The sequence below is a fragment of the Patiria miniata genome, unplaced genomic scaffold (genome assembly GCF_015706575.1).
Source record: "Patiria miniata isolate m_02_andy unplaced genomic scaffold, ASM1570657v1 HiC_scaffold_22, whole genome shotgun sequence".
Classification (NCBI taxonomy): domain Eukaryota; kingdom Metazoa; phylum Echinodermata; class Asteroidea; order Valvatida; family Asterinidae; genus Patiria; species Patiria miniata.
In genome coordinates this window covers 198,352-217,991 of record NW_024037061.1, presented here as the reverse complement: position 1 = coordinate 217,991, position 19,640 = coordinate 198,352, and the positions used below count along the sequence as shown (strand labels likewise).

At 40.1% G+C, this 19,640-nt stretch overlaps 1 protein-coding gene across 2 annotated transcripts; it reads right to left on the bottom strand.

Moving 5' to 3' along the window:
• Window positions 1–1,160: 1,160 nt before the first annotated feature.
• On the bottom strand, window positions 1,161–19,513 carry LOC119730666 (guanine nucleotide exchange protein SMCR8-like). Of its 2 annotated transcripts, none has more exons than XM_038203657.1 (21): window positions 19,401–19,513; window positions 18,492–18,842; window positions 17,692–17,792; window positions 17,501–17,570; window positions 16,727–16,809; window positions 16,081–16,211; window positions 15,547–15,710; window positions 14,913–15,084; window positions 14,276–14,454; window positions 13,654–13,778; window positions 13,150–13,228; window positions 12,731–12,828; window positions 11,875–12,053; window positions 11,216–11,383; window positions 10,836–10,946; window positions 10,362–10,470; window positions 10,121–10,174; window positions 9,440–9,620; window positions 8,790–8,950; window positions 3,687–3,786; window positions 1,161–1,982 (listed from the first exon to the last, which is right to left on the bottom strand). In XM_038203657.1, the coding sequence occupies exons 2-21, from the start codon at window positions 18,714–18,716 to the stop codon at window positions 1,860–1,862; spliced, it is 2,613 nt and encodes an 870-aa protein (XP_038059585.1). In that variant the 5' UTR covers window positions 18,717–18,842; window positions 19,401–19,513; the 3' UTR covers window positions 1,161–1,859. The 2 variants fall into 2 exon arrangements, with proteins under 2 accessions (XP_038059585.1, XP_038059586.1); XM_038203658.1 differs by having other exon boundaries at window positions 19,418–19,513.
• Window positions 19,514–19,640: the final 127 nt, after the last annotated feature.

Here is a 19,640-nt window from a genome sequence, read left to right as displayed (position 1 = left end):
TCTTAGCGATAAGTGTTACTGGGTTCTTTAATGTGCATTACACAACACACGGGACCGGCGACTTTACGTCCCATCCGAAGGACGAAGCAGTAATGGTAAAGTGCCTTGCTCAAGAGCACAAGCACCATGTTCCTCGTCAGGATTCGAACCCATGCACTATATGACATGAGTCGAACACCATAACCACAGCACCCCATGATATCCATCCTGACATATCAAATGATGATTTAAAAAAACCTCGTAGCTGGCTAGCATAGAAAAAATAACGGCATCAAGATTTGCATAGAAATGGAAGCCCCTTCAAATTTAAGTAGATAAATGTCAAAAAATGTGACGAATAACAAAATCTTGCAGCGATTCACATTATTTGATGATCAATTGTTAACAAGCCGATCACAATAATTTATAGTTCACCAAGTACAAGTATAGGTAATTGTCGGTTCTCGTTATCGGACTTGTCAGGCTTGTAGGCGTACCCTGACCCTTTGGACAAGCTGGGTGCTTGGCCCTAGATAGCCCAGTTACTATTTTCTCATGATTGGGTTAGTAGCATCCAAATATATCTTGACAGTATTCGGCCACTCAATCACAAACGACTCGTCTTTGAATGTTCTTTTGCATCTTAATTGGTAACACATGTAAGCCTACACGTACGTCTCACTGTTCATCCCAAGCTTATTACCATTTCAAAAGACTGCCTGAGGGGATCTTAAAGGGAATACACAACATTTGCAAACATCGATACAAAACTACCTGATTTATGTGAAATATCTTACTGGACTGTTAGAGAATGACAGTCTAAAACATCCTGTAAAATCATGGCACCTGGTGTGCTGACGTTTCCAAGAAAAGTGGTACTTTGTATCAATTTTCAACACTGGTCGGCCGACCAGTGTCAGAAAAAATTGCTTTCTTTTCAAAAAGTGCCCTCAATTAACCATATTAGTTAGTCCGCATTTTGTTTGCAATCAATTACACGCCTATGAACAGGTACAAGCCAGCAAGACTGGTTCCCTGACCTTACAATTTCTTGACGTCTATAAATTGCCCCGTTTCATCTTAAGTGAGGTCAGGGAACCAGACTACAAGACCAGGATTGTTTTTCTTGGTTTTTCCAGCATCCACACTGTACGAACACAAAACATCAAACAAGCCAGTGTAACAATATTTGCTATAAAATACTAACCCCCAAAATAAATCCATTTCTGAAAATAACAGCAAAAGCAAATGTTTATATACCCTTTAAAGGTGCACTTTTGTTATTTTTTGATTGCTATTTTTGCTTCTTCGCCTCATTTTGTTGATATTTCAATGGTGTGGAGCACACAAGATCCACATAAAATCTTGCATTTTACAAAGAATTGTAAACTGTCTTACGTTTGAATCAGTATGTCGTATGTACTTCTGCGTTTAATATTTAACAGTTTGAAAATGAATTCATTCAAGTTGCTGAGATAAAACGTTCATTACGTGGGATGAGGATTCACGACGTCAAGACTTGTCACCACATACAGTGTCAATATTTGGCACGCTGTATCAGCTAGCGAACACACACAAAAACACTCGGGCTTACCTGTCATGTAATACTAAACCGGCTACGCTTAACTCAATTGTCCAACATAAACAAATTAACATAGGCACTTCGGAATATTGCAAAATTACGATTTCAACTTTCCCGATACCAATTTCGACCTGTTTTCAGCCAAATTGGATAGGTTGTACTTTTTTAAAGGTCACTTGTAGATCCATGAAACGACACACGAATCCTTCCATGGTAAAAAAATGTTACTTTGTCATTGCACCGGAGGGAGTAAGTGCACAGGATACACCAACCTGCTTCGATAAGGGCATTGCACTCTTCAGACTTGATACATCTCGCACTGCCTTTGATCTGAGCGCACAGAGGGAGGAGGTGCAGTTGCTGAACCAGCCTGTAGGTACAATTCATCAACCTGCTGCTGTTTAATGATGTCCACCCAGTACTGAAAAGTCAAAAAAAAAATTTTTTTTTTTAAAGAAACAGTAAATAAACACACAAACCACAGATTCTTAAGTGTCCCTCCACAGCAGATATGTTTTTCTTGGTAACATTTCTCCTTTAAGTCTTACTCCCTAGGCATTTTTGCTAGGATGCAACCTCAATCCTGCAATATCCTCCAACTGCCTCCGTGTAAAATTGCATTCAGCCTCAATCCTCCACAATCCTCTGTTATTTCTTGAATGTGGTCCTTGGAGGGGTGACCATTGCCTCAATCCTGCCTCAATCTTTCAGCAATCACTGTCAATATGTTGAGGCAGAGCCAGTGCATCCTGGAGCAGTGCGGAGGATTTCAAGTATAATCTAGGCCTATATTTATGCACGGCTGAGCATAAACAACACAAGATCCGGCCATTTGTGCATCCTCCAAAATCAGCCACACATTTTGCCACAAAATCCTCAACTTTGCAAAGAGGATTTTGGAGGATTTGTGAAAGTTAGGGCTGAAATAAACTGAACCCACACTTGTAATGTTACACTTAAAGCGTTCACTGAGGCACACGGTTGCTCGGTCTTGCTTGCACAGGGGAAAAAAATAAGTATAGAAATGTTTGCTCTTACAAACAGAAGCACTGATGAAATGAATCAATAAGATACGGTTACAGAATCCCATCTTCCAATCACAGAAATCTGCCGCTTGTTTGAAATGAAATGGCGGTGTTTTTTACAAAATATTTTGTCTGGAAGCAGTACAAAATCTACTTGCGATACGTAACCAGACGCTTTATCTGAAAATGAAGGAAGTTTGCAGCGTAATCATATCTTTGGAAACAAATACATCCCAAAGTAATGTGTCCCATCTTTCAGGAATTGCTGAAAAATGTCTTCAAACTTACGAGTCGAAATAAATACTGCCTATTATTAGCTCAAAAAAATAGGCAGACCTGTAAAGTATTTTTTTGAAGATCAATAGCATTTTGAAAGAAATTCACCAAAACTGAGTTCATGGGCTTTATGCACGAGTTGGCCATTTTTGTCGAGTTCCCTGAGTGTATTTAATTAATTGACCACAGCCTTTGTTGCTGTGTCTATGGTTTGTGTTATCCACGTCTATGACACAACGGGTGAATGACCGAATACCTGATATAGAAAACGCCAGCTGATTGGTCAAAATTAGAGGTCAAGATAAGGTTGTCTTGCATAATTTATCAGCAAATCTGCTCAAAAATTACATTCACCATGCTCTATAACTAGACTATGGTACAAGTACAAATCGATTACATTTTGGAAGTGATCGGAATCTGCGTGTGGATGCAGGATTTTTTTAAAGAATTGTTCACCCATAAAACATAAAAATAAAACTTTCACCAGATCCTGACCCGGTAACCCTGTATGCCTTGTAACCCACCTAATCTAACCACACAGGTCAATGGACTATACCATTTTACATAATGGGGAGTAGAAAAGTAGACCAACACAGGCGTATACATACAAAATGTTTGAGTTCAAGGACGTTTTAAATGTGCAATAAAATATGAAAGTCCAATGGATATGCAAAGCTGTACGGGTGTACTAACAATACGGCAAGGAATGTCAAATCCTTGGTGAAGGGATCGCAAGTGTGCGCTCTCTGAGTGCTTTCTAGTTTTACATAATGCGTATTTTGCTTTCTATATTTCTGATGACCTTTCTCCCCCACAGATCTTACCTCTATAACATCCACATCACCGTCTTCAATTCCTAATCTGCTCAAGTAAGAAATGGAGCCATTTCTCATTTGGTCGCTTCCCGTCCTTGATGTATCACTCCTACGGAGACCAATGAGACAATAGATAGTTGTCAGTATACGTGTAGATCTTTCAATGGTGATTTCAGCTATGCTTGTCAACTTGTAATTGCTGGGAAAAAAATACATTTATGCTTTTAATAACCAGTTCGCGCCGGGATTATTTTGACAAGAATGGAACGAGGCAGGTTGAAGCCATCACCCTCTGGCAGCACACTCATATTTCCGGCCTCGCTTGCTGTGAGCGGGTCACAGACAGATATTTCCGGCCTCGCTCCCTGCGTGGTTTATCTGTCATCCGTTCCGAATACCGCAAAACCTATGGTGTATACACGTCATCCGGCGCAAACTGGTTAAGCACGTTAAGCAATTGTCTTGAGCTGTACTAACCAAAACATTTTCACACTGCTAAATGGTACTACAAAGAGACCAGTCCTCATTTCATGTAGAGATAATTGTGCTTTCAACTGGAATGAAGACTGATTTAACATTTTATTTTTAAAATTTCTATTTAACATCAGTTATATGAACAGTGCAGTCATATGACTCAGTTTACATTTGCAAGATAATTGACAGATTGATGCCAAGCGCCTCCATTTGCACTAAACCATAAAAAAAAAATATCACATCGGCCCGGGTGATGGGTTGCCATGGAAACTAGCCAACTCTGACATTAATCTCCCACATTCAATAGGCATTTCCAGCAGCAGTCGCAAATGATGTAAAGCGATTTGTGATTTGGCTAAGTATGTACCATGAAGCAGGTGGTATGATCTTTGCACTTGTGTGATTGCTATTGACATACTGTGCAGGGAGACATTTGCAAACGACGTGGCAATCCAGGTGCAGGACAGAATTCAAGGCGCACACAATGATCAAAACATTTCCCCTTTCAGTCCTTAATCTACAAATCTCATACAAAGAGCAAACGTATGTTACCTCCTCCTTTCAAATGACCCAATTGCAAGTCATATGCATGTGGATATCATTGTTTGGCAACTCCGCAAGCATTTGTCTACATCTTGATGTCACCATTAACTGCCCTTACAAGGTACCGATACGTAAATGAGAGTACACAGGAGTCTCCCTACACCTGATCCTCATCGCTTGATCTCTTTGTTATTGATCATTACACTACAGGAAGGTTACTTTGTTGTTTTGAAAGGGAATATACAACATTTTGCAAGTGACATCAAAAAACAAAACTACCAAATTATCACGAAATACCTTACTGGACTGTTTCTTTTTTCTTTCTTTTTGTATCCCAAATCCCATATGTAAAGACCTACATAAAGTGAACTTGTGTCCCAAAGAGCGACATCAAGATGACATCATCAACGGTCACATGATGTCATCAAGGGTCACATGACATCATCGTAAATGTGCAAAATTTAAGACCTTATATCTAGCAAACTCTAGGTCCAATTGGGCTGAAACTTGGTATGTAGATAGACCGGTGTGTGTTATAGGTAAAAATTGAGGTGACGTCCTGATGACGTCATCATGCAATTTTTTATGAATTTTATAATTTTAAATACATAGGCCTATCTCACGAAGTGAACATGTTAAGTTCAAAATTCTTTTCTAATAGGTCTGTTGGGTCATACATATAGCTGTACAAAAATGTGACAATTATGACGTCATAATGATGTCATAAAAAAATCTAAATATGTATTTTCATCTCAAAAAATTCATTGTTGGCAGATAAATGTTTTACAATTTTGAGAATTTGACTTTATCAATATCAAATACTTCTAAAATATATACAAGTATTTAAAAAAAAAAAAATTGCGGAAAAGCCCTGTGCTCTCTTCATCGACAGACATAGTTCTAGTAATGCTTTTGCAATTGTGATTTACACTGTTCGACCCGTCTGATCTTATCTAACATGCTTGTCATACAAACATACACGTACGTGTAGCTAACCTAATAGCCAGCTGAAATCTTAATCAATTTCCGGAACTGCACATGGGAGTAATTCACCAGATTTGGCCTTGTTTGATAAGTCATTTTTCTCCTCATTAAAACGACGATGTACTACATGCGTACGATATGCCTTGGCAGGTGCCTTTCCATTAACTAACGGCCATGATGAGGCTGCCTAAGCATCAGGTGTAAGTAAAACATCCTGGCTAATTATGAGGACAAAGTCAAATATCAACGACTTTCAGGTAAATTTTTTTCTTGACATATTTTCATTATCTAGGGTCACCCCCTACGGTGCAAATAACAAGACTTCAGTTGATTAAGTACAAGATTTTGGAATTCAGTTATTAATCCTCCTGCTATTTAAAGATACAGTCCATCATTTGTAATTTGTGCATTTTGTTCGTTTGAAGCAACAAAAGTGTTCAAAATCTAATGAAGGATACTGAACAAGTAACCTGATGAAGTTTCAGCTCAGCTTCAGCTGTATATTCCGAGAAAAACAGCATTCTAGGATCTCAATTTCAAATCAAAAGTTGCTGAATCATGTTTTGAATTGGGCCTGAATTCAGCATCCGAGACGCGTTCTCACTGAGCCGATTGCAGCTATACGCGATGTCGCGCACTGATCCGACGAATTATAACAACCGCGCGCGCGTGTGCATTGTGTCAATGCTTGTGCGCGCTTCTCCGAATAACAAAACGAACTACTAATTTAAATGTTCCTATGGTAAAGGCCTTCTTTTGTTGATTACTTCAAAATGACAGCTTGCCGGAAAGAATAATTTCACAGGGAGCTTAGTCCCCTTACTATCTTTCAACCAAGTATGTTTTTCAACAATAATTACGCCAGTTACTTTTCGGATGGCTACAAATGATGGACTATAGCTTTAAGCAGGTCACAGACAGTCCAAACTCACTTGCACTTCCCCTGCTATACTTTTAACAAAGGCTAGTCACCAGCAGTCAGATCGTATATGTCAAGCAAGCACTGTGACTAGTCAAACTGGGTCAACAGACAAAGCAGGCAACTTGATGGATTTTGACTGCAAGGACAACTCGGCACAGAATGCATGTTTGCATAAGAGGGGGAATGAATTTTGGTGTCGACCTAATGAACACATACTAATTCATAATAAACAAAACTGAACAAATCTCACTGATAACTATGAATACGGATAAGGAATTCTTTAGAATGACTTTTGCATACAATTTCATGAAACTGGAGGCAATGAACAAAAAGTGCAGAAACGCCTTAAGTAGACACTAAAATTATACTTGTGATTCCATCTATAGAATCATTATCAAATGTTGAACAACATGTCAAGCAGCAGCAATTTGCGAGAATACGCTTATGATTTGAAAACAGAATGAAAGCATGACATGGTTCTGCATGACAATTGGACAAGTTTTTTGGTCCGCGTTTACGTGTTCTACATAACCCCCGAGGACAGACACACAAAGGGAGAACAACAGATCCTTTCAGTCCTCAGGAGTTGGGTCTTTTGTTCAAAACGGTCCTCTGTAGCAGGTTTGCGTGCTTAGTTTATGGGAGAGTGTTATATTACATGAACAAAGGAAAACACAAAGCATTGTCCTCGGGAGTATAGTAACACAAGAGTGTGTGCACATGGATGTGTTATCATGATCATACTTGTGATACACAGTGGCACATCCAACCTGTACACAGTGGCGTAGCAAGATCATTTTGATTGGGGGGGGGGGGTTTGGTAAGACGTGAAAAAGGTCACGTGCTGAAAGGTAGACAGGTTTTTTTTCATCCGACACCCGGCTTCCGTACAAAAATAAAAGATTGGGGGGGGGGGTGGACAACATCTTTCTTTGGGGGCGCTGTTCAAAGTGCATGATCATGGGCACTACTGGACAACAGGCGGAGGTGCTTTTCACGGCAGTACAATTGCCAATGTTCGTGCAATGTTCAAATGAAGGGCACCCATGAAAATAAAAGGGCACTCGAGGAAAAAAGGGCACTCATTACAGAAATACTGGGGGGGGGGGGGAGGGGATCTGAAACACCCCTCGACTGCACCACTGGAACAACCTCAGAGCACCATGCGTTCCCATATGTGGATTTTTGCATATGCATTCATGAGCTTAATATGTATAATGTACGTGAAAATGCATGACTACCCATGGACTACAAACCATCACCCTCTGACTATTCTACACTATTTAGAAGCATGCTGGGATCGCTTGTAGCCATCAAGAATGCACCCTGTACCCAATGGAGTCTGAGAAAAGCATCCCACATTTTGCAATACCCATCCACCACAGTTATGACTTTGGAGTTATGCAATACAGTGACTTCTAAGCAGAGCATGATAGATAATGTAATGTAATGCACAAAAGTGCAGAGGTGAATGTGACTCTTTTTTAAAAACATTTTCAACTAGAAAATGCAAACCAACCTTAGTATGAACTTGGTCCAAACTTTGTCATATCTTTGTGAGGTAACAGAACACATAGAGCACATGAATGTTACTACATGTATTGTGCTAACTGCATACACAAACACAGTACACCCACTCCCAAGTAAATCGTTAAAGTTTCAATTAGTTAGAATTACAAAAGTTTAAAGACTTTTGTCTGCGTGTGCCTGGTTATGTCTCTGATGAGGTCCATAAGCCTCTATACTGATGAGGGCACAAACATGTCGACCCTTACAGATGGGGTTGGTGGTGTACTTGCATTCTTCTTCCTTTATCTCTCTTATCCGTCCATACCGGTATTCTTGACAAAATGTGGTGAGTTCAGAGAGAAACCATAGGACAGTCATGGCCAACCGTCCGGAAACCGTAGTGCATTCTTAGAAAGTCGATTTCTCCACGAATCTGGATGGTTTATCGTGACGGATTGATTCTTGGTAAACTAAGGATATTCGTAACTCCAAAAACCGTAAATGTGTGACTAGGGCTTTAGTTGTTGTTTTGGAAGAATCAAAACTTTCCTCATGATTTCACTGCAAATTCTGAAAGTCTTTAAACTTTGATTTTAGTATATCAAGGGAAATGTCATTAGTAATTACTCTTTTAAAATTAACGTTAGTTATGAATTTGATGAATGTGATTTTCAACTCACCCTGTTGCCGGCTGGAAGTTGGGTGAATTAATGTAGTAGCTGTGGTAGTACACAAATGCATTTTGTGCCAGTTCTAAGAGACGGCTATGAATGTAGGCAATGCACGCTTGATCACTACGGAAATGCTTGCAAGTCTTGACCATATCAGTCAGATGAGAACCCTGATAAAAAAAGGACAATAACATTTATAGAAATGTTAGAATTTTAGAACTCTAAAACGGTGGTTGTGTTTAAAATTTTTAACTTGAAAAGTACATGAGTGATTCATATGATTGTTGTACTTAAAGAAAGCATATGAATTGGAAATTGCTACATGCAGAACTTCACTACAAAAGTGGTCCTGACATTTGGGTTTCCTTTTTTTGACTCACCCTGTATTACCCAATCAGTGCGCAGGGTTCCGAAAAGTGCTTGCGTTTATTTGCAGCATATGCATAACTCGCTCAGGAAGATGAATATTCATGAGATTGGGGGCTACATTTGGACATTTGAAAATTCATTTTCTTGATAACTTGTCTTTAAAAGAAAGTTTTAACTCAAAAATATAGTAAAGAATACTCTAGCGTAATTGTTAAATGAGATTTAGAAAATTTTCATAAAGTATTTTGAGAAATATGAGGATGACTTTCTTGTTGCATGACACTACTTACTTTATACGGAGGGGTTCTCAGCGTACTAGCGTCGTAGTCAAACACACAACTACGATCTTGCACATCGTGAGGTATACACGGACTGGACGATCTGTGCCTAGCTAGACCAATCAGCTTCATACGACTCAGGTCCGATAAACAAACAGGCTGGGTATGCCATGGAACCACTAGGTGATGCATACTGGAAACACAAAACAATAACGCCTAGTTAATCTGATTGGTCCCTCAGCGCAGAATATTCTATTACAATTCGGGCATTCACAATGCGGTGCGCCACCAAGAGTTTGCCATGGAGAGTCCATTTTTCAAGTTTACGGTCGACAAAACATGGCCCATTTGAATGAGTGTCAGTAGACAACTTGAGTTAATTTGTTATAGATTGGGGCATAGCGTTCTGCTGCCATACAAAAAAAAACACCATGTTGATAAAAAGAAAAGAAAAGGGCAACAGATACTTGAATCATACACTAATGAAACTACTGCCACCGCTCAAGGAAAATCAACAGGCAGCCTCTTGCATTTTGAAGAGGTACCCCCAAGCTACATTAATTAGCAGAGAAAACAACTTTATCCAGCAAAACCAGGTTCAGGTCAATAGCAGCCTGAGACTCCCAGACCATAAAAATAAGCAGGTGACGTCTATTTTTTTTCAAAGAAAGGGCAATTGTTTTAGAATCGTACCTTGAGTGCCCTGGTACAAAGAGCCACAGAGTTCGTATCAGAGCAGTCACTTCTCTGAAAATAAAAACAACAACAAATGAGAGTGCATGCATGTACATGAGTCAACGGCACTAGAGTGTGAACAATGGACAGCATTGACATGGTAAGGAACGGGTTAAATGGGACACAAAGGTACATTTTAAGGGGCTTTGAATGTCAATGAGTAGCAAACAAAAGGGAAGAAACGTGACAGGGTTCTTACTTTTCGTATCGTGGGCTGGCGACAACGATGACTGTCCTTCCACTGAGTAGAGCATAGACAAGATGGACGGCGAATGGGTACTGACCTATCATGTTACGTACCCCAGATCCTGAGCAGACAAACAATCAGTACTGACTATAAACGGTCACTTTGTGCGAGGGTTAGGGGGAGTGGATAGCGCATAACTACCAACTTTTCAAAATCCAACTGAGTAATCAACCTGCGCGGTCATTTTCAACTGCACGTACATTAACAGTGCATGTACTAGCTTTACCAATATCACGTATAGGTACCGGTACCCCTTTACGTATTTTTGAAATGATTCCGCCAAATTCGGAGTGGTTGACAGGTACGGTAGCGTGTGCTGTTATGAGTAGCTGTAAAAATGGATATTTGCTGTAATGGTCTAGGTACTTGCAACTGTTGTTACAGCTATTTAAACAAAAAACTGTAATTTTCTTGACGATTTCGCACCTGGCAAGTATCTATTGAAGCTGTTGATTCTACTGGCGTAACTCCCTACTGTTACTTTCTGATTTCTCCTGATGACATAGGTATCGGCATTGCTAGTTGGCAGTGTGGAATCTGCAGATGAACAGACATAAAAATAGTTAATTCTAGAAATGAAACAAAGAACAAGACAAATATTTTTTGATGCAACCTTTTCACATTGAAAACTCGCATTTCACGTACATGACGTCACACACCATTGTAGGAGATGCGACCTTGTTGCACGGACACAATGATATGGCCAGCAGCTGGATTCGAACCCCTGACTCTCTGATCATGAGTCGCGAACCATAACCACTAGGCCACACCCACTAATATGACTATAGCTCATAATTATCACTCACCTTGAGATTGATCACCCCTAATAGAAAATGTAGCTGTCGAGTTGGAATCTGTCACATAATCTGAAGATGCAACATCTCTCTCCACAGCGGAATCATCCACTTCATCCGAGGGGGTGCCCTCCGCTTTGGTCAGGTTTCTCCCCTTATATTTCAGTGAGCTTTGTGTTTCTGAGATAAAAAAAACAAAACAAAGTAATATTGAAGTAAGGACTTTCGGTTTCAAATTCAAAATAATGTGATGATACAAATGCCATTGATTGGATAAAAATATCAATTGTTTAAGATTGGATAACTCTAACCCTCCTTGTGTTTGATCAGTCACAGACAGTCAAAAAGTCAATCCTGTTCCCTGTCATGCCTTTACACAGGCTAGTCACCAACTGTCAGATCATATTTCTTGTAGGCACTGTGACAGTCAAATTCCATCATCAGACAATAGCAGGCGACTGGTAGGCACAGCTGGCTTATCAATCTCCTACAGTCAAAGCATAGCTATGACAACCGCAGCCAGTCAATCCTGCTTTGTGAAGGCAGGAGCACCAACTGTTAAAAACAGTCACTTGGTTTATTTGGACTGCTGGCCTTGTTGAAATTGCCAACTTGCAGGCAACAGCTAGTCAGTTGGCTGTCTACAGGTGAGGTACAGGTGAGGTACTTACCAGCTGATGACGAATAGTCCAAATCCTTTGAGTTGATGTCAAGATCCAGCCAGCTGCCATCTTCAGATGTGATGAACACACCATTACCTAAAAACTTCTTAGGAATCTCGGAGATGTCATCATCATAATCATCATCGCTGCTTTCTTCAAGGCTCTCATTCACATCATAGTACAAGGACCTATCACAATGAATGATCATACATTTGAGACTGATCACTTCAGTAGAACTATGCTCACGTGCGTGGCACACATGTTTTTTTTTTAAATTGAGGTGTACTTTCATCTTAATAACACTATAGGTCGAGAACCCATATTTGGCCGTTTCGGCACATTGCCAAATCAGGCTTTGTTTTCGTTAACATTTTTTTCTTTTTTTTTCCCAGTCATTTTGCCCATAGCATTTGTACAGGTTTTTTTGTCCCTGGCACTTTTGGGCACTAAAATCAATCCGATTGCCTTTATACTTGGCACCCACGTAGACTAGCACCTGCAGATGTGTGCTGAACATTGACGTCATCACGTCATGCACGTGTCACGTGATGTCATAATATAGGTGCGTATTTTAAAGGCGCTTATCTATAGAACTACTGGTCCGATTGGGTTGCAAGTTGGTAAGTACCTAGACCAGGATGTGTTGAAGTGACGTCATCATGATGTCATCACGTGTCACTAACGTCACATTACAGGTGCAATTTATAAGCCTATATCGACGGAACAATTGGCACTAATCACAGTGCACCTTTCTACTGATCTATGTCCCATCAGTCTACAACATGACATAACATTACAACAAATTGCCGAAACAACCATGTGTTTGTCCACAAACATAACTCTAGTTTGGACGTATTGTACTTACTCCATTGATGCGTATGCTGTGCCTGGCACAAACCGGGCCTCATACATCAGCAGTGGCTCATCAAGGGTCTCAGGACTGGCACTGGAAGTGGAGACATTCTGCAGGCAGTAAACAAACAACATGTCATGATGTCAATGAGGAAAGAGTGCCATACTTGTACAACCTTGGCCAATGTTATAACCGATCATTTACATATGAAATGCATGCATTCTAACATTTGTGTTGCGTTATGGCAAAATGAGACAGAACTGGGCAGAGGTTGAAATGAGGGTTTGCTGGTGTTAGGAAAGAGAAATAATATTGTCGTTATGATACTGTTTGTTGCATTTTAATTGGACAGTCTGTTGACGGGTTATGACTGTTTAAAGTTCGCATTTACCAACGAGTCAAACAACATAAATTATGGAACTGGTTCCTACCGATGCAAGTCGTTGGAATTGTGCATTGCAAGGCTTATCGATCTCATCATGGCAAGGTCCAGGGTGGCTAATACAATCCCTAGGCACAGAAAGAAACGACGATTAAAGGGAATATACAACATTTGCAAACATCAAAAAACAAAACTACCAAATTATGAAATACCTTACTGGATTGTTAGTGAATGACAATCTAAAGCATGCTGTAAAATCATGGCACCAGGTGTGCTGTCATTTTCAAGAAAGGCGGTATTTTTGTATCAATTTCCAACCCTGATCGGCCGACCAGCATTGGAAAAAACTGGCTTTTTTTCAAATACTTCCTAAATTGAAAAGTACATGAGTGATGTGAATGATTCTTGTACTAAAAGAAAGCTTATGAATTGGGCTTGCTTATCCTAGATTTTGAAAGTGCTAAATGCAGTACTTCACTAAAACAATAGTCCCGACATTTGGGTTTTGTTTTTTTACTCATCCTGTACAGCCCTGTTAGTGCGGTGTACTCACCTGCCAATGTCTTGCATGAAGTTGATGACAACAGTCCTCCCGATGGACAACAAAGCTGAAGTAGGCTCAACTAACTTGGCTTCCTTCTTCTCCATGTATAAGATCAAGGGGTTCCTACTCAGATGCTAGAATCATAGAACCAAAGTGGAATACAGGGTAAGTCAAAAACAAAGTGACCTGGAATAATGATTGTTTTTCTTAAAAAGCACTTAAATTTGACACAAGTATGAAGAATATGAAGGATCGTGTTGCTCCACTAATTTGAAAAAAAAAAAAAATTGTCATTCTGTGTCCAATAAGCTGTAAATAGTCTCAAGAGTTGTATCTAGACAAATCTGGTGGCAGCCAATTTTTTGAGGTGGCGCAAGGCTCGTGCGACTCGCCCTCAGGTAGAACGCACGCAGTCCAGGCTCCTTCAGCCAATAGGATTACCAAACTGCGTGTGTGCCTCGTCTTTAAGAACACGTGCAGCATGCGCGTGAGTGTGACACCGCGCTCTAAAAAGCTTAAAAGCTTCTAATTCTGGTTGCCGGATTCCACTAGAATATCATGCAAAAATCAAGATGGCTACCCAATTTTCCCACGACCTAGCATGAAGTACAACCAACCACTATCGACTTACTTTGTGCATTTTGCGGACCCGCCCTAAAGCAGCTTTGTAGCCCCACCCACACAGTTCGTGAAGAGTTCGGAGTCGAATGTCAAACTTGCGATATCCATCCAGTCTTACGATCTGCGGTTTATACGGTGATGGCGTTTCTAGCGATGACTGTAGCTCACTCAGACTATCACATGTACTGACTGCAGAAAGGCAAAACATCATTATTCTCAAACCGAAAATCAGTTCACGTTTACCATTAGGCATTCTCAGGTCCTGCGACAGTGAATAGTTTTTTTTTCTAGATTTTTTATTATCGCAACATATTCTGGACTTTGCAAAAAACAATGGATAGATGAAATGGTCAGGTTATGGCGCAGCAGTACTTTCCTCGCCTTCCACCACTGTGACCCGGGATTGAATCCGACTCGGGCCGATATGTGGATTGGGTTTTCAGTCCCTACCTGATTCTGTGGCTTTTCCCCAAATATTCTTCTGGGCTTTTCCTCCCACCTCTAAAACTGTAATTTCTTCTCATTCACTTCTCTCTACAGGTTTCTTCAGGCTTTCGAACTGACAGTGCCTTGGGCGATATTTGGGGAATCCTTGTTTTCAGTACCAGAAGTAATAAATAGATAAAAATATATCAATTAAAACTCACTTCTTCTAACTCTTCTTTGACAGGAGTCCGTCGATTGTTTCTCCTCTCCATCACTATGGTAACCGTCTTCGTGAACACTGCTTGAGAGGTGATGTCGTCTGGGTTTGCGGGGGCTTTTGCCACTGGACAGTTGTTCTAATTTTTTGAAAAGGGCCTCTAGTTTAGGATTCACCTAAATAAGAGAGAGAGCCAAGTCAGTAGAACACAGGATAGATGAAAAGCAAAATTGAACCTAAAAGCCAATTCTTTTGGAACAAGTGGGGCATATAATGACCAAATACATCCTGCAAAATCAGCCACACACGTTTGCCATATAACATCAATCCTGCAAAATTTTGCAAAAATGATTTTGGAGGATTTGGGAAGGGTGTGGTTAATCTAAAAACGAAGATCGTCAAAACAATAATTTTTGAAGCTGTAGCATATATGCTACAATATATAGGTAACCTTACATCGATACCCTCCAACTCACATCTGTTTAAACCCCAACATGGCGTCCTAACAAGAGCCCCTAATTGTTCAAAATGATGGACTAATGAGCAGTTTTGCTCGAGTTTTTAGGCTTACTCTTGATGGCGCACTGCATTGTGAATCGCCCGAATTAACAAGCCTATCAAGAGATTGTTTTGTTTACCAACTCTAGCTCCAGGAGCTCTAGTATGTCCTGGACCTCCTTGATCCCCCGCTCCAACGCAGCATGCTTCTGCTTGGATTTATGCTCGGCTTCAGCCTCCTTCCCATCAGGAGCTATGACCTGCGTTGTTCCATTAATCTTCAACCTCTGCTTCTTTAAGTCTTCTGCAGGCAAAAGAAAACGACAAAAGCAGAGATGCCAACATTTAACAATGAAAAAGCATAACTTTCCATCAGACACCTGGTGAAAAGAAGAAGTTCCCTACATAACATGAAACCTGTTGAAAAATATAAAAATGTCACAGCGACACATGTTGCAGAATGCATATATTTCCACATCTTTAAACGTACCGTTGGAAAGGCCTTCTTTTGTTGATTACTTCAAAATGACAGCTTGCCAGAAAGAATAATTTCACAGGGAGTTTAGTCCCCTTACTATCTTTCAACCAAGTATGTTTTTCAACAATAATTATGCCAGTTACTTTTCGAATGGCTGCAAATGATTGACTATAGCTTTAACCATTCCCAAACTTACCTATTGTGTAGCGGATGTCTTCTAATCGACACTTGAGGTCTGCCTGAAACTGGCTACGATTCCCAAATCGGAACGACTCACTCACTTTGCTGAACTGTGTCATCAACCAATCTAAATTCCTGATCATTTTCCTGTAGAAACATGGACACTGGCATCACTCATTGTGGAAATGAATAGGAAATTGAAGTTAATGGGAACTGTGGGCTGGCTTAGGTTCATGAAATGTGTGCCCTTAAGGCAAAACACTTTGTGAAAGGTAGAGTTGATCATTTGTCATTTGTGCATTTCTTTTTTCATTTGAAGCAACAAAAGTGCTCAAAATGCTAAATATAGGCCTACTAACCAGATAAAGTTTCAGCCCCATGAAAGCTGTATACTCCGAGTAAAACAGTATTCTAGGATCTTGATTTCAATTCAAAAAGCTGCCGAGTCATGTTTCGCATTGCGCCTGAAATACAATGTAAGCATCCAGGACAAGTTCTCATTCGGCCGAAATGCAACTTCGCGATGTCACACCCTGAACTGACAAATAGCAACCACGTAGATGGAATATTCCAGTCAGAGCTGCTAGCAAAGCAATTTTATCCAATTTAGTTTTAGATTATAAGGCGAGGGGTTGGAGCTAAGATGTTAACAGAAGACGTACCTTTTGTCTGAGGTGATGTATGCTATGCAGAATGGTCGTACGTAGCCCCTTGCTATGACGTCATAAAGTGTGAAGTGATGAACCTACATGTATGAACACAAAGCACAGCAAACTCCTTGCAGTAAAAACATTCAAAAACATTGGCTGTTGACGCAAACTACACATGTAGTAAGCAAGTAAATTAGCAAGTCAATCACAAATAAAGTCACATGTGACTGTCTCTGTCAGTTTATTTTAAGGGAATAAGTATGTGCTTGAGAGGTGTTAAACACTGTGTTGAAGACTGGTTGGAGTCTGGAATGCTGATAATTACCCGAGGCGAAAATCGGTCCAAAAGTCAAAACAAGTCAAAAATTAAAAATTTTCAACGATTTTGTTCAAGAAGTTTACTTTCTTTTTTCGAAACGCCCATCTACTGTAGCTGCATAATGGAGTGTCAAGATTGCAAGTAAGACATTAACAACTCCTTTGATGGAGATTGGCGTGCGTCGCTCGATGATCGACACAGCTGTGCAGCTGTTGTGAGTGCATTGTGAATTTAGGACTATGAAATACTGACTCAATGTCTATGTATAAGGATTGTGAACGCTCAACCAATATAACGGTAAATTATAGGACTCCAAATTTCATGTGACACTGGAAAAGTATTTAAGACCAACCAGCCATGTCTTGATCATCAGTTTTAGACCGGCCACGTGACAGGCTCTCGACCAATGGGAATGGGTAAACTGTCTTAGGTACTTATGAATACTGGTTTACAATTCAAAATCTTACATAAGCAAAAGCGGATTCCTTGGGTTCTTCTAAGACAACACCAGTGTCTTCAACTAAAGAAAACGTACCACTGCCAAAAGGAATGAAAAAACAAAAGATATATAACTAACAACTGTCGTATCTTTCAAGTACATGTATTGAAAGTATTGAAAATTCACTAATGATAATAAACATATCCTTTTCAAACCTACCCAGACCGGACAATGTTGGTTGCGTTGTAGTCAATGGCCATGATTTTCAATGAAAAGTCATTAAGATCAAAGTCGCCTCCCGCTTCTGTGGGTATGGTCATCTGCAGACAGAATCAGACAAAAACTTCTAATATGGTGAAAAGGAAAGTAATGTCTGTCTTGAGCCAATATGGCCCGTCAGGCTGGCGATTATCTCCAGTTTCAGTGGCATGAAACGACCGAGAATATTTCTATTCTCACCTGGATGGGATGCTAGTCCATCGCAGGTTACTCCCCAGCTAATGCCGGTACCCATTTATACTCCTGGGTGGAGAGAGGCAAGTGGGGATGAAGTGGCTTGCCCAAGGACACAACATATGGCCAGCAGCTGGATTCAAACCCCTGACCCTCTAATCATGAGTCACAAACCCTAACCACTAGGCCACACTTCCCCATCATTTTAATATTCATATCAATGGAAAACTAGATTTGTGTTTGTGGATTAACACATAGCTGTTTCAGCAACAGTTTGATCAACAACCGTCAATAGGGAGTTTTAATCTAAAGTCGCATAACCATGTACATGGTTCCGAATAATATTAGACTTTGTATTGAATTTAATGTAGTGTCACAAAATATATACGTATACTATGACATTATTATAAGTGAAGGTGCAAAACCGAATATTGAATTTACACCACCATGATGCTAATTCCATCTTATGAATGCTTCTAAAATGTCAAGGCCAAACTGCCTTAGTGTATGTGGTCACCAAATGCAGCTGAACATTTCTGTTTCATGAGGTTCATTCAATCTCTTACCACTGGTTTTGGTCCCTCGAGTTCTGAAAATTCACACACCAACACAAAATCTTCATCAAACGTTGGGCTAGACTGCCACGGATTCTTTGGCTTGTAACTCTGGAAAATCTCCTGCGAGAGCGGTGGCTTAGACTTCAGGAATGCCTCTTCGTCTCCTCGGGCATCAAAGAAACCAACATCACCACGCGAGTGATGATGGGTCATGGTTGGATAGTTGACAAACATCTTGAGTCTGTTCTTGCAGCTTTTGTCATGAAATTGAACTACTTGATATGATCGGCTTCAGGACACTCAATGAATGCTGCTGAATCGTTCGGTTCAAGTACTTTCTCTGTCGTTCTAACTTCTATGCTGAAAAACAAACAGGAAAAATAGACATCTGAAAAGGCAGCACTTTCTGATTAGCCTATAAAAAGGGTGAGCCTATATGCTTCTAAAGCAAAAACAAACTACAAACTACAAACTACGCCTAAATGTGAAAATCAAAATTTGACAAAGTTCTACATGTTTTTGTACATGGTGGAAGTGTGGCCTTTATTTACGGAGGTCATGGAGGTAGTCCAGTAACTTGGCCATACAGTACCATGACGGAAAAAATCCATACTGTGCCACCACTCAGAGCTCCTGCACAAAGTCTATGGGCCATGACAGAACATTTTATAAAATTATAGTCATAGACATAGTCATACTCATTCATAGGCCCTACATTTAATACATGCCCTAGGGCGGCTAGGCTAATTTATAAAACTAAGTAGGCCTAGGCCAGTAAAGAATTTTTGCACTCCTTAAAGTTAAACAGTATTTCGGCATCAGATTAGCAAATTTTGGTACTTTTTAGGTCATATTAAGGGATATGAGTGGTGGCCCAGTATGATTTTTTTTCGGGAACGCTTTTCAAACAATGCTTACTCGACTTCATGGCCTACCTCCATGGACTTTGCAATCACCTGCGCTGCAGCTGAGCACTGCAAAACCACATCCGCCCAGCACAACAAGTAAACATGCATGTCTGACGTGTTTGTGTTTCAAACGTCGAGTCTGGATATCAGACACCAGAACCAGACTATTGACCTACTTTCTGGAGAGGTTATGACCTTAAATATAAATATTATATCTATATTATTATATTAATGAAATGGAACAATTTGG

Coding starts and splice junctions, on each gene's coding strand:
- LOC119730666 (XM_038203657.1), bottom strand. CDS start 18,716: ATGTTTGTCAACTATCCAACCATGACCCATCATCACTCGCGTGGTGAT. Junction 12,829..13,149: donor AATTCCAACGACTTGCATCG/GTAGGAACCAGT, acceptor TACTGCCTGCAG/AATGTCTCCACTTCCAGTGC. Junction 10,175..10,361: donor GCCAGCCCACGATACGAAAA/GTAAGAACCCTG, acceptor TTTTATTTTCAG/AGAAGTGACTGCTCTGATAC.